The sequence below is a fragment of the Salminus brasiliensis genome, chromosome 17 (assembly GCF_030463535.1).
Source record: "Salminus brasiliensis chromosome 17, fSalBra1.hap2, whole genome shotgun sequence".
Taxonomy (NCBI): Eukaryota; Metazoa; Chordata; class Actinopteri; order Characiformes; family Bryconidae; genus Salminus; species Salminus brasiliensis.
Window position 1 is genome coordinate 12,887,979 of NC_132894.1, and position 12,723 is coordinate 12,900,701.

The window sequence follows — 12,723 nt, forward strand, 5'->3', positions numbered from 1 at the left end:
CAGAGCGACAGAACATGGGCTGTGTGCCGTCATCATCGTGCGGAGCCTCCAAACAGGCTCATATCGACTCGTTATGTTTGTAAATATCTGACCAACGTCTCGTCAAATCCTCCAACGATGTGCTAAAATGTTATCAACGGAGTGTTGTCAGGGTTTGGCTGGAACTTTAAGTCTCACCGCTGAAACCCAGTCAGTAGAGCCTGTATTTGAGACACTGGAGCAGCAGTCTGGAGCTGCACTGCTGAGGTAGATAGCTAGCGCTAGCTATGTTGGTGAATGATAGCACTAGCTAGCTAAGGTAGATAGCTAGCTAACTCAAATAGGCAAGCTTCTACCGTGTAGCTTCAGTCAGTATGGTTATATTTGAATTCTTGTAGATAATAATAATAAGTTTTTTTTAAATGTGTTTAAAAAAAGCGTTCTTGACTAAATATAAAGTGATATAAACTCTGTGCTGTTTAGTCTTTCTGTTACTGAATTTGAAATTCTGTGTTTTTCTCAGTGGAAAACAGAGACGAGCCTTGCTGAAGAGAGACCGAAGGAAACGAAAACGTCAAGCTCTTGCTAAACTCAGATCATGTACGTTAACATTTACCATTCACACCCTGTGTACTTACTGTATCTTCATCAGGAGACTTCTACTGTATCTTCATCAGCAGTCTATTAACCCTAAAAGTTCCCTTAAAGAAAGTTATTACAAGACATGGTTGCAAATATGCTGCCTGCTTTCTACCCAAAGAAAACCTTCAAAAAATATCATCACACTTCTCTTTAACATGTATGCGTTAAACTGAAGAGTATATTCTCTGTTTTGGGTTGTATACTTGTGTTATAGAGTCTGTCAGTGTAAAGAAATCAGCAGTGACAGACATAATTGAAAAATCCTGCAAAACATAGGCAATCTCACCAAGCTCTAATTGTTTTTTTCTATTTTTCAGGAAAAAGTGTGTTATAATGCAGTTGTTAGTCATGTTTTGTAATAAAGTTGTTTACATTATTTTTGTAACTGTTCTTGTATAGCTATTGATCAGCCAGAAGTTGCCCAAAAAGACCAACATGATGATGATGATGATGATGATGATAAGGTTGATGATGGAGATGACAAGGAAGCTGATCAGGACAGGTAGGCCATGTGTGCCTGTAGTCCTAGTGCTTAGATGTCAGTACTACTGAATTTATTGAAATGGTATGTTTTGCCAATACAGAGAGCGTTTACACCAGGAATGGGTGGAGAGGGAACGAATTGCTCAGGAGGAATTCAGGCTGATAAAAGAGAAGGAGGATGCTGCTCAAAGGAGAAGGGAGGAAGAGGAGGTAAACAAAGAGCTTTAGTAAAACTGAATCCTCTCACAATTCAGAAATCTAAGATCTGATTTGAATTTTGTTTCAATGTCTACAGAAGAGAATCCGGGAGGAATGGGAGGAACAGCAGAAGAAAGAGAGGGAGGAGCAGGAGCAGAAGCAGCAGAAGAAGAGAGACAGAGAGGTGACCCCTGCACTGGGAGGATAAAGTGAAAGAGGCTGATATCCATATATCCTCTCACTCCCTGCTTTCATATCCATGTCACTGAACTTGTTTTCAGGAAAGGTTCACCTAAATCTGCGAATTTAATACAATTTTGAAAAATTATGTTCAGAACAGTTTCTCAAAATATACATTTACAGATTTCTGATGGTTTCTCATTGACAATCTTTTGTGAAAACCACTGTCCATAATCATAACTAGGCACCTGACTGCATGCTATTAGAGTGCAGGTTTTCAACCCCCTGTTCTGCACATTTTTATGTTATTCTGCTCCAGCACATCACCTTTAACTTGGGTATGGCTTGTGAATAATCAGATTAGTTGTATTAGAGAGTATTTCACAAAGAAGCAAATCAGCCAGCTAACGCAGAGGTTGAGGACTGTCTTATAGGAATGTTCCTCAGTTCTTATATCGTTGGACTGACTAAACCCTGAGAAACCCTGCTTTGTGAAATGAAATGCACCTCAGGTACACACAAAAGTGTAAAAGGCAGGAGATTTTCCTGGACCAACTTATGGTTCCACCTATGCTTGAATGCTGGAGGCAATTCTGAAAGCAATTCTGGGGGGCTTATTTTGTTACAGTGCTTTATCTGCACACACTTAAAATATTTAGTTTTTAGGGTGTGAACTGTCAGTCAGTGTTCTTTGGGAACAACAAGGGATTCTAAAATGATGCAAAACATAATTTTCATTTTTTTTATTTTAAGACTTTTAAGTTTCCTATTTCCTAAGTTTCATTGTTTGAAACCTGTAAAGGTTCAAAAGATAAGCACATTCCAATCACTTCATACATCTATCTGTAATTAAATAGGATTTGATTCATTTATTTCATTCAGATGAGCAAGGCGGTTATAATTAATGGATTACACCAATACATTTAAGTTGATCACTCATCCAATAAAATATGTATTTACTGATTGGATACTATAGAGCTGATTTCATGTGTGAAAGCCACCAGTGATTTTGTTCTGTGATAAACTGTTGATTGTTCTGCGTAATGCTTGTTTCATGCTATTCCTTAACCAAGATGCACACAAAAGAAAGGGCCTACAGGCATCTTCTTCCACAGAAGAAAATGTATCTTTTGATGATGTAGTGCAACACAATGTAGCGGTCAATGTTTAATACATTGGAATTTCTCCTGTCCATCTTTGCTGTCAAGAAAAAGTTTGAATCACAAATATCCTACTTTAATCTGTGGTCTTAACTACTGCTAACAGATATGTGCTAGCTCACTGCAGGTTTTCATCAGCCATACTATATGTTTGCACCATTTGTAGGAAGCTGTACAGAAAATGTTGGACCAAGCAGAAAGCCAGGTATCCATGAATACATTTGCATGTAAAAACTTCTGTATGGTTGCATGTTCTATTTAATTTAATATGCTTGTTTCTGATTGGGTGGTGTCTGGGAAAATTGTGCAGCTGGAAAATGGAGGTGCCTGGAAAAACCCTGATGCCCCAGTGGACTTTGGGACAGAAAAGGACAGGGCAAACTGTCCCTTCTTCCTTAAAACTGGAGCTTGCAGATTTGGAGACAGGTAAGATATACTTTATATATATAGTGTGGTTTGGAGATTGAATGCTATTTACTTGTGGACGATGTTCAGTAGTTTGTCCTGACCTTTTGGCTTTTATATGGACAGATGCTCCCGAAAGCATGATCACCCAGTATCGAGCAGCACTTTGATGGTTCGGAGTATGTTTGTTACTTTTGGGATGGAGCAGAGCAAACGTGACGACTACGACACAGATGCTAGTCTAGAGTACAGCGAGGAGGAAATATACCAGCAATTTCTGGACTTTTATGAAGATGTGCTACCAGAGTTCAGGAATGCAGGGAAAGTTGTTCAGTTCAAGGTAACAAAAGCTAAATGGATTCTGTAAAAGCCAGAACTGTAGGGGTCAGAAGACCCTAAACTATTTTTTGCATTGTTTTAGGTGAGCTGCAACTTTGAACCTCACTTGAGAGGCAATGTTTATGTACAGTATGACACGTAAGTAAGAAACATTTTTCTGCCTGTATTACATATGGATACAGAAAGCAATGTGACAAGGACCAGTTGTTGATGGTTTCTGACTATTTCTTTGTGGGTTTTATCTTCTGTGCAGGGAGGATCAGTGCAAAGAGGCCTTTATGATGTTTAATGGGCGGTGGTATGCAGGAAAGCAACTACAGTGCGAGTTCTCTCCCGTAACCAAATGGAAAACCGCAATATGTGGTAAGATATCTGAAATTTATAAGAAACAGCTAAGTGTTTTTAAGAGGAAAGTACAGTACAATCATTCTAATAGAAACATTATAAAGATTAAATTAGTATTTAAACTAGAATTATAACATTTCTGTGCAAGCAACCCGCACATCTCTGCCATGAACCTTAATACCAGCACCAAACATTTCTGAGCAGTTCAGTGGAAAGCAATATGTGCAAATATCTGTAAATTCTGTCACACACAAATGTAGTGCTTAAAAGCTATTATGATGTTTTGATACCAAAACAGTCCGGTTGAATCTTGAAATATCTGAGCGAACATATATTAATGACTGTCTGTTTATAATTTTTTTTTTAATGCAGCACTGTATATTGCAAAGCCTGTCAGATGTGTATATAAAAAGGTGTATACATAAATTTAGTACAGGAACTATGCGGTTGAGAATTAAGTTACATTATAATAAAATTCCCCTTATACTGGTTTTAAAATCTTTTGTTTCAGGGCTTTTTGACAGACAGAAGTGTCCAAAGGGAAAGCATTGCAACTTCCTTCATGTATTTCGAAACCCGACTAACGAATTTTGGGAGGCAGACCGCGACCTCCATTTGTCCCCTGACCGCGGGGGAGGTTTGGCTAGTTGGCATTCGGAGCGCAGAGACCGTACACTGTCCCAGCGCAGCTACAGCCCTGGGCGATTCCACCGCCGATGGAGTGAGCGAAATAGTCGGAGTCGTGAGGGGTCCAGTCAGAGGAGGAGAAGAAACAATAGTAGAGAGAGACGGAGTCGTAGCAGAAGCAGAGAAAGCCAGAGATCTTCACTAAGAAGAGGACAAGCTTCCTTCAGCGAGCGAAACAGGAGAAGTAGAAGTCGTGAAAGACGAAGGTCACGCAGCAGAGGCCGAGATGGACATCAGCGTTCTCTCACAGACTCGAGAAAGAGGTCTTTTAGAAGGTCAGAATCAGGCAGCCCAGAGGAGTCGTCCAGAAATGGATCAGTTAAGAGAAACAGCAAAAGCCCCAAGGGTTGTGATGCCTCTACGGATGCAGTTACTTCCTCATATCACCACAAGTGCTCTAAGAAGAAGAAAAAGAAGAAGAGCAAGAAGAAACAAAAGAAAAAGAAAAGCAAATCCCACAGTGGTAGCTCTTCTGCAGAATCTGGTAAAGAGTCAGAAGATGAGGATGAAGGAGCCCTAAAACAGCAAAACGCACAGAACACAGAAAAGTCTGGAGACAATTCAGAAATCACTGAGCCACTCGCAGCACAACAAGATAATACAGAGAATCATTCACGTACGTTGTGTCAGGTAGAAGATGAAAACCTGCAAAAAATTGATGTCACAAATACCAGCGTTGCTACTGAAACTAACACTTCGCTTAATGTGTGAAACTACAGATATTCCCTTTCAGTTTCCTTAAAGCAGTGGCTGATTTATTTGGTTTCAACTAAATTGGTATATTGTCTGGTGAAACACTGCTTTGCCTACCTATAGATATGTAAATAAATGTTATTTTATTAGAATTAAAATTGTTTTCAGAATTTTGTGGAAATTTGTGTGAATTCTTTAATAACTAATAAGATGGATGCTTTGATGAACCAAGTAACATTCTGACATTTAGGCCTGTAATGCCACCATTTTCAGTTCCTGTCTGTTTCAGGGGATTTTGCCAGACAAGATCATACTAAAGCAACAGAACTCTCGAGGTTGTGTGTTATTGTGAACTAACAGCACAGCTGTGATGAAGCAGTATTCAGATGAAGCATATTTCATCAAAGGTTGTGCTGTTGTTTCACAATAACACAAACAGGAGTGTTCTATTACTTTAGTATGATCTTGTCTGGCAAAATCTATTTACATAAATAGATTAAACCACGAACATACCTTTTAAAGTTAGCATTTCCTTCCGCCAAATCAGTTTCTTAACAAGGGCTTGTTCATTTTATGGAGTAACGAACTCAATACTCAATATTTTTTTTCTTGACCATTTGTCTTAGTCCGTTCAGTTTTGTTTCTAGACATTCTTGTTTTCCTTTGCTCAGGGCATATCTGTTACTTCTTGGTGTCTTACATAATTTATAGCAACAGCTTTCAGCAGAGTGATACAGTTCAGGTTGCATGGCTGGAACCAACTGTTGTATGCTGGCCATCAATACATGCTCATGCTGCCATGTTTCAAATGAGGTAAGGTCATGCTTTGGTTTGTGAGAAGGAACTGTGGTGGTGTATTTTTTCCACTTTAAACTTGGCTCATTCAGAATTATTGTATGATAATTATAATTACAATCATCATCATTATTATTATATCAGATTATAATCTTGACCATTAGATTTTGTATAGTAATCGTCCACCTGGAGGACGGTTTCAAGCCACCAATCTATATAGGCACACAATACATAGACAGGCAAACCAGGGCAATTTTTGTGGCCAATTCACCCATTTGTCTGAGGAAACCCATGTGGACAGGGAAACCACATGGACACTACACCAAGATAGGGACTTAACCCAAAACCTAACCATCAAGCCACTGTGCTGCTTGAAGCAGGGTCAAAATCAACCAGTAGAAAAGCTTCTATTATGCTTTGAGTATATTTCTCAGTATTTGTTTTTACTGTAATGACTGTCATGTTTGTGCAAAAGCCTCTGATGAGTAGATGAAGGTCAGGCAATATGGTGTCAGACTTTTGGACCACACTGTATAGCAGTGTTAGCGTTCAACAGTTCTTCCATCATAAGTGAAAGTATTAGAACAGAAGGCTGAAGCTACAGTGGGCACAGGCTCCGCAATACTGGATAAAAATACAAATACTCTTAAAACCTAATTCTAGTCTGTTGAATCATGATTTTTGCTGAAGCACGCAGACAGTAGACAATCAGAATTTGGCACCTACAGCTCAAAACAATTGTCCCAACCTGACTTGTGTCCGCTGTCCAGGCTGGTGGAGGTGGTGTGGAATGTTTTTAGTACACTTTGGGCCTGGTAATACCAATCAGTCATCTCTTGAAATCCACAACCTATTTGTTTCTGATCCATTTGTGTGCATCCTTTCACCCATCTTCTAACAACCACCTGTCACAAAGTCTCAAAGTGGCGTGAAGAGGCCAATCTACAGGAATCGTGCGACATAATCGTGTAAACATAGACCAGAATCTCACAGGAATATTTCCTACATCTTTTGAAATCCAAAGAAAATACAAATTATCAGTACAGTAATAAAATGTTTGATGACAGTATGTATGTATTAAATTATTCATTTCAAATGCAGCCAGGTGGAGAATCAATACCAATGATTACTTAATCTCTGTAATGTAGTACAATAATAATAGGTGTGGCCAAAAAAAAAAAAAAACACAAGAAATATATGAGCTTAACAAAATTGAATTTTATTTTCAAAGGACTTTAGTATTTGCAAGAGCTAGGCTACATAGTGAATCACAGTGTAAAATGAAAACCATTGATACGAAAAAGGATAGAATAGAAATGTTGGTTCTTTGGCATGAAAAATAAACTGAAACCTGGAGCGCATTTCATGAAGTTAGCAGTTAGGTTTTGTAATTAAGACAAACTTTAAGACTGTCCTACATCCCTTGTTTTTCTATTGGGACAGTCTAGGATTATGGCTTAAAAGGTCACTATATACTCAAGTGTGATTAGTGCAACAGAAATGATAACACTGGCAAAGATTTAGAATATGGATCATTATTATATTAATGAAGGTTTAGCAGAGCCCCATTCTCTTTTACAAACGACAAATTGCTACTGACTCTGCGGATTTAAGTTACCCAGCTAACTGAGAAATCATTCATGAAATAGCTTTCTTATAATACATGTAGTCATCCATAATGCTCACAATAGGTGGTAAAACATTTATAGATGGGTTTTCAAACATAGATTAAGCCTAATATTGGTCTAAATTGGTCTAGCATTCATAGGGTTGCTTTTGTTTTTTTGTTTTTTTATTGTTTGTTTTGGGGAAGGTCCCCAATACTAGGCTTAATCCATGTCTGGGAAACCGTCTCAGTATTCCAAGTAATGCCGTTGTTAATACTGACATATGTACCCTTTTTTAAAATTCACATAATACTGACCAATAAAGGTTAAACCCATCATATTCTTCCAAACTCACACACCTGTCTGTATATTCCATTTATGATATTCCCCTTTTTCCTAGTCAGCATATAACATTTGGTCCCAAACACCTAATTCCATTTCTTACAGACAAACACTTTTAGCCTCCATTGAGCATAAATTAACTTGCACCAAGTTGCATAAGATGCTGGCCAAATACACCAACCGTGAAAGTGAGTCTTAAGGCAGTGGAGGGCATAGAATGAGGTAATATGGCATATTAATGAAGTGTCAATTTAAGAAAGACAACGTGTTGGTTTGTTTTGAGCTATCATGAGGCTATAGTTCTCACAGTTATTCACATACTGACTCTGAACTTAATGCTAACAGCTACATTTTTAGTTAATGCTCCAAGAAAATTACCCTCAAGAAGACTTAGTGTGGTTAGTGTGGTCATTTCTCATCACATTTCAGTAAATCCAGGCAAGTTCATTTTATGTGACTTGAATACAAAATGATGAACAAGAAACTTAATGATGCATCTGAATATTGAAAAATAAGGACCAACCTAAAGAATAAAGTAAGAAAAAAAAAAAGGTGTCCTGGACAGATGGGACCTCTTCAGGTCTATGTGAGTCCGATCTCCTCCAGTACACTGCGTGGTGCTTCTGCTTCCTGCAAGGGAAAAAGAAAGGGTGAAAATTGCACTTATGGCCAAGCTGTCACATGTGTTCAAGAGTAAATACAGTCAGTGATTCTTGAGGTTTGTTAAGAGCAGAATGATTACAGAATCATTTGGGGGGGCACTTGTGGCTTAAGGTTAGAGATTGTAGAAGCAAGACTGCCAGTTTGATCTGGCCCTGCATGTCCAAAGTTTGTAAACTAAAGTTACTAACAGGGTGTTTATCCACCCTTGCAGCAGCAACCACCGCTACTCTTCTAGGAAATAATTACACTAGCTGTTGGAACATTGTTGTGAGGACTGGACTGCATTAAACCACAAGAACATTAGTGAGGTTAGGTGCAAGTGTTGGATGATTAGTTCTGGAGCACAAACACCACTCCAACTCTCCCAACACTACTGGATGAAGCTCCAACTTTTGGAAATATAGTACCAAAACAAAGTCAAATATTAAAATGTGAGCTTGAGATAATACTATAAAGAGTGCAGATTGTCCCACCTCTTGTAACATATCCGCCTGTTCAATGGCCTTCAAAACAATCTTCTTGGACGTCTCCTGAGCTTCCCCACCCAGTATAAACTCATCCAAAATGTAGTATGCCTTCTCAAAGTTAAAGATGATGTCTAGCTCACAAACCTGAATGAGACAGGACACAAATATACAGGTACAGCACAAGCATAAGAACAGAGAAAATTGTAACTGATGAAAAACTTGTCTGGGTAAAGACTGAGCACTAACCAGGACCAACATGCAACTCATACTAAAATAAAACTCACACTGCCAAAATACTTGTCCAACAGCTCTACATATCTGTGGATGATCTCGAGGGTTATTAGTTCATTCTCCTGGTCTTCCACAGCACAGCAGAAATACAGGCTGGCATACCTGAAACAGAAAGGATACAACAATCAGAACATATATGAACAGACTGAACTGACTGAAATAAACTTAAAAGGAATCTACCAAATTTCTGTTCAATAACACTTTGTTGAGACTTGGTGACTAGGAGTTTTTTACAATATTGAACTGACATGTCTAAGTTCTTGTATGCAAGCTTGTGTTTAGTGTCCTTAAACTTAAAATGTAGGTAAATGGCTTATCTGGAAACCAAGGGACATTAAGCACTTCAGACGTCTGGTTCCCATCACCACCGCTGCAAGCTAATCGAAATGTAACTTTCTCCAGAACAAAGCATCTCACATCAAACCACCCGCAATGACTGTTTGCATCTTAATGATTTTATTATGCAGATATTTCACAAAACTAGTAAAACCAGAATTCCCATTTAAAATGACTGCTCTGGCTTAGTGCTGCAGATTATATAATAACTAATATTAGACAAGTGATATAAGCTACAAGTTTGTCTGGGCCTTAACCAGACTGTGACAACAATGATGATGATGAGGAGGAGGAGGAGGAGGAGGAGGATGCCTCCAACACTCACCGCCAACTATGCTTGTGTACACTTACACATTTGATCACAGTTCATGCATAATTTGCACTTCCTTCTGACTACAGGTGGCATTAAACCACTTTTGTCTTGGCTGGCAAACACCACAACGTCAGAGAGACACTGATCTCAACATGCACTAAGCATATGAAGATCACTGCTGTGCTAAGTCTGGCCCATCATGCAATCTGAGTTCAGATGAGAATGACATCAGGTGAGCTCTAGTCTGTACTTGCAGACCTTTACAGAGGGCGGACTTCATTCGGTAAGGTGGCCAGTGAGTGAAAGCTCATGCAGGAGTTTGCAAAGAAGTGAATGAGTGAGTGAATACAATGCCGCTGATCTGAAAATGCCTCTGCACAATGACAGTACTGACCTCTTGTAGACAATTTTCAAGTCTCTCCACTCAAGGAAACTGCACATCTTGGGTTTGCGAGCTAGCACCATCTGGATCACCTCACGGGAGATCTTCTTCTTCTGGGTATCAGACAGGGGCACGTACCATTTCTGCAGTCGCAGCTTCCCCTGCCGACTGAACAGCAGCATGAACTGCATCTAACAGGGGACCATAATAGAAGAAATTATAGCCAATATACCAATTGCAAAAATACTATAAGAAACCATAAAATATCTACTAATTAAACTTATTATTACAAATTATCTCATTTTATTTAGCTAACTATATTATTGTAATGCTGTAGCATAGCAGTCCATAACAAATTACAGTAACTGTAATTTGCTTCAGGATTTGAAGAGATAGCTAGCTAGCTATATATATTCAAAGATATAAAACTGGCTACAGCAAACCAGGGTGAGCACAGCATCAATTTGTTCATCAGTAAAAACTTAATTTCTGACATGAATCCCTCCGACACAGCCAACTCATATCGTTGGGGGGCTGTCTGTAGTGCTCAGCCACTCCCCAGCGTATGCGGCATTGTCCACACAAGCTAGCTAACTGTTACTTGTTGGCCTTGTTAAACATCTCTTTTCTCTCTCTCTGTAGTTAAAACCAGAATAGCTAATGCTTGTTGAGCAGTAGCAAATACATACTAAACCTCTAGAGCACATAAATAAACTGTTACACCCCCATATTCACTCTTTAAAATCAATGTTTTGGACGCTTTCAGAGCACAGCGTTTAGCATAGCCAAGTTAACATTCCGGTTCCCTTTTTTTCCATATGACGCAAACTGAACCGCTAACCAGCGAGCTAACACACCACATACCGACAGCTACCAGCCTAAAAGCTGGCGTTACTGTCTCCGAATAAAGCACAATAATCTCCTTACCTTTCCTTAACGTACTCTTACAATACGACTGAACTCGATCGCATGGATTTAGCTAGCTCTCATCCACAGAGATGAGTCCCTCATCACTCTTTTCCCCTCACTTGTTTATTCAGTTGATGAAGCGGGAACACGCTCTCATTGGTTCAAACTCTCAGCGTTGAGGCTCACCATTGGCCAAGACTGCCTCTGAGTTGGAAGAATAAAGATAAGCCACACAGACAGTCTGGTGAAACTGTTTTCTGCAGGATTAATATCTTTCTTGTTCAATTAAATGTTTTTGATGTTAAACAGATGTTTTGCTATTCACTGAGTCATGTCTTAAAAAGGGAATAATGTCTAATTGCATTGCCAAACACCAGAGGGCGCTCTCAGTAAGAGACACTCTGAGTGTGTGTAACTCCTACTTTGTCCACCAGGAGGCAGTGGATGTGCGGCTCTGATGGTTAAAAGCTGCTCAGATCAGCTCTGCTCTTGCCGGGCGCGGTGGCGCGCGCCTGTAATCCAAGTTACTGGGAGGCTGAGGCTGGCGGATCGTTTGAGCTCAGGGGTTCTGGGCTGTAGTGGACTATGCCGATCGGGTGTCCGCGCTAAGTTCGGTATCGATATGGTGCTCCTGAGGGAGCTCGGGACCACCAGGTCGCCTAAAGAGGGGTGAACCGGCCCAGGTCGGAAACGGAGCAGGTCAAAGCCCCCGTGCCGATCAGTAGTGGGATCGCGCCTGTGAATAGACACTGCAGTGCAGCCTGAACAAGACAGCGGGACTCAGTCTTTTTTTCTTTTTTTTTTTAAATCCTTTAATAAAACTGTGTTCAAATAATAATACAAGTTTATTAAAATCGCTTTACATAATTATTTTCAATGTGTGTTTAAGGATTGTTTTACACACACTCCACATAGCATTAATAAAAAGGATGTACTCTATATCTTAACACCACAACCAATAGTGAAAACTCTAGATTTACTGGAATATTGTGACAGAAATTTAGTCATTTAATATTTCAGAATTAGTCTGTATTCATTTCTTGCCTATAAAACTGTACAGAAATGAGAAGATCTTCTCTTTCACTGTTAAATCCTCCTCTTCACTACACTGCCTCCCCGTGGACAAAACGGAACTTTGCACGCCATCATTTCAACACTTCGTGTTTTCCCCAGCGGGAGGCGCTGTTTACACCGTTACATTTTCATCTACAACTGGAGTCTCAGATACATATTGAATGCATTGTTGATTTTTATAAATCGGAGAAACTTGAAAGTGTAAACAGATAAACAAGTAATCAAATTAAAGCAAAACTGAACTATGTTCAGTCGTTTAGAAAAAGCACAAGTTCTTTCTGATTGCTTAATTTCAATACACAAAAATAAAAATGCTAAAAACTCTTGTGCATTCCATATGTTATTTTTTCAATGTGGAAAATTAAGCAAATAAACACTAATTGCGCATGAAAAGAAAGTAATACTCTTATACTAAATCAAATGTATTATATAA

The 12,723-nt window shown here is 39.1% G+C and overlaps 2 protein-coding genes across 3 annotated transcripts; one reads left to right on the forward strand and one right to left on the reverse strand.

Moving 5' to 3' along the window:
- Positions 1–16: 16 nt before the first annotated feature.
- On the forward strand, positions 17–5,281 carry zrsr2 (zinc finger (CCCH type), RNA-binding motif and serine/arginine rich 2). 2 transcript variants are annotated; one of them, XM_072660647.1, is made up of 11 exons: positions 17–246; positions 503–579; positions 1,021–1,123; positions 1,206–1,314; positions 1,403–1,486; positions 2,809–2,847; positions 2,953–3,068; positions 3,174–3,387; positions 3,469–3,524; positions 3,640–3,749; positions 4,243–5,281. In XM_072660647.1, the coding sequence occupies exons 1-11, from the start codon at positions 128–130 to the stop codon at positions 5,127–5,129; spliced, it is 1,914 nt and encodes a 637-aa protein (XP_072516748.1). In that variant the 5' UTR covers positions 17–127; the 3' UTR covers positions 5,130–5,281. The 2 variants fall into 2 exon arrangements, with proteins under 2 accessions (XP_072516748.1, XP_072516747.1); XM_072660646.1 differs by having other exon boundaries at positions 18–246; positions 1,400–1,486.
- A 1,823-nt stretch (positions 5,282–7,104) lies between these two features.
- Positions 7,105–11,329, reverse strand: ap1s2 (adaptor related protein complex 1 subunit sigma 2). Its single transcript, XM_072660086.1, has 5 exons — positions 11,235–11,329; positions 10,320–10,498; positions 9,270–9,378; positions 8,992–9,129; positions 7,105–8,485 (listed from the first exon to the last, which is right to left on the reverse strand). Exons 2-5 carry the CDS (start codon positions 10,496–10,498, stop codon positions 8,438–8,440), a joined length of 474 nt encoding a protein of 157 aa, XP_072516187.1. The 5' UTR covers positions 11,235–11,329; the 3' UTR covers positions 7,105–8,437.
- Between the last annotated feature and the right edge of the window lie 1,394 nt (positions 11,330–12,723).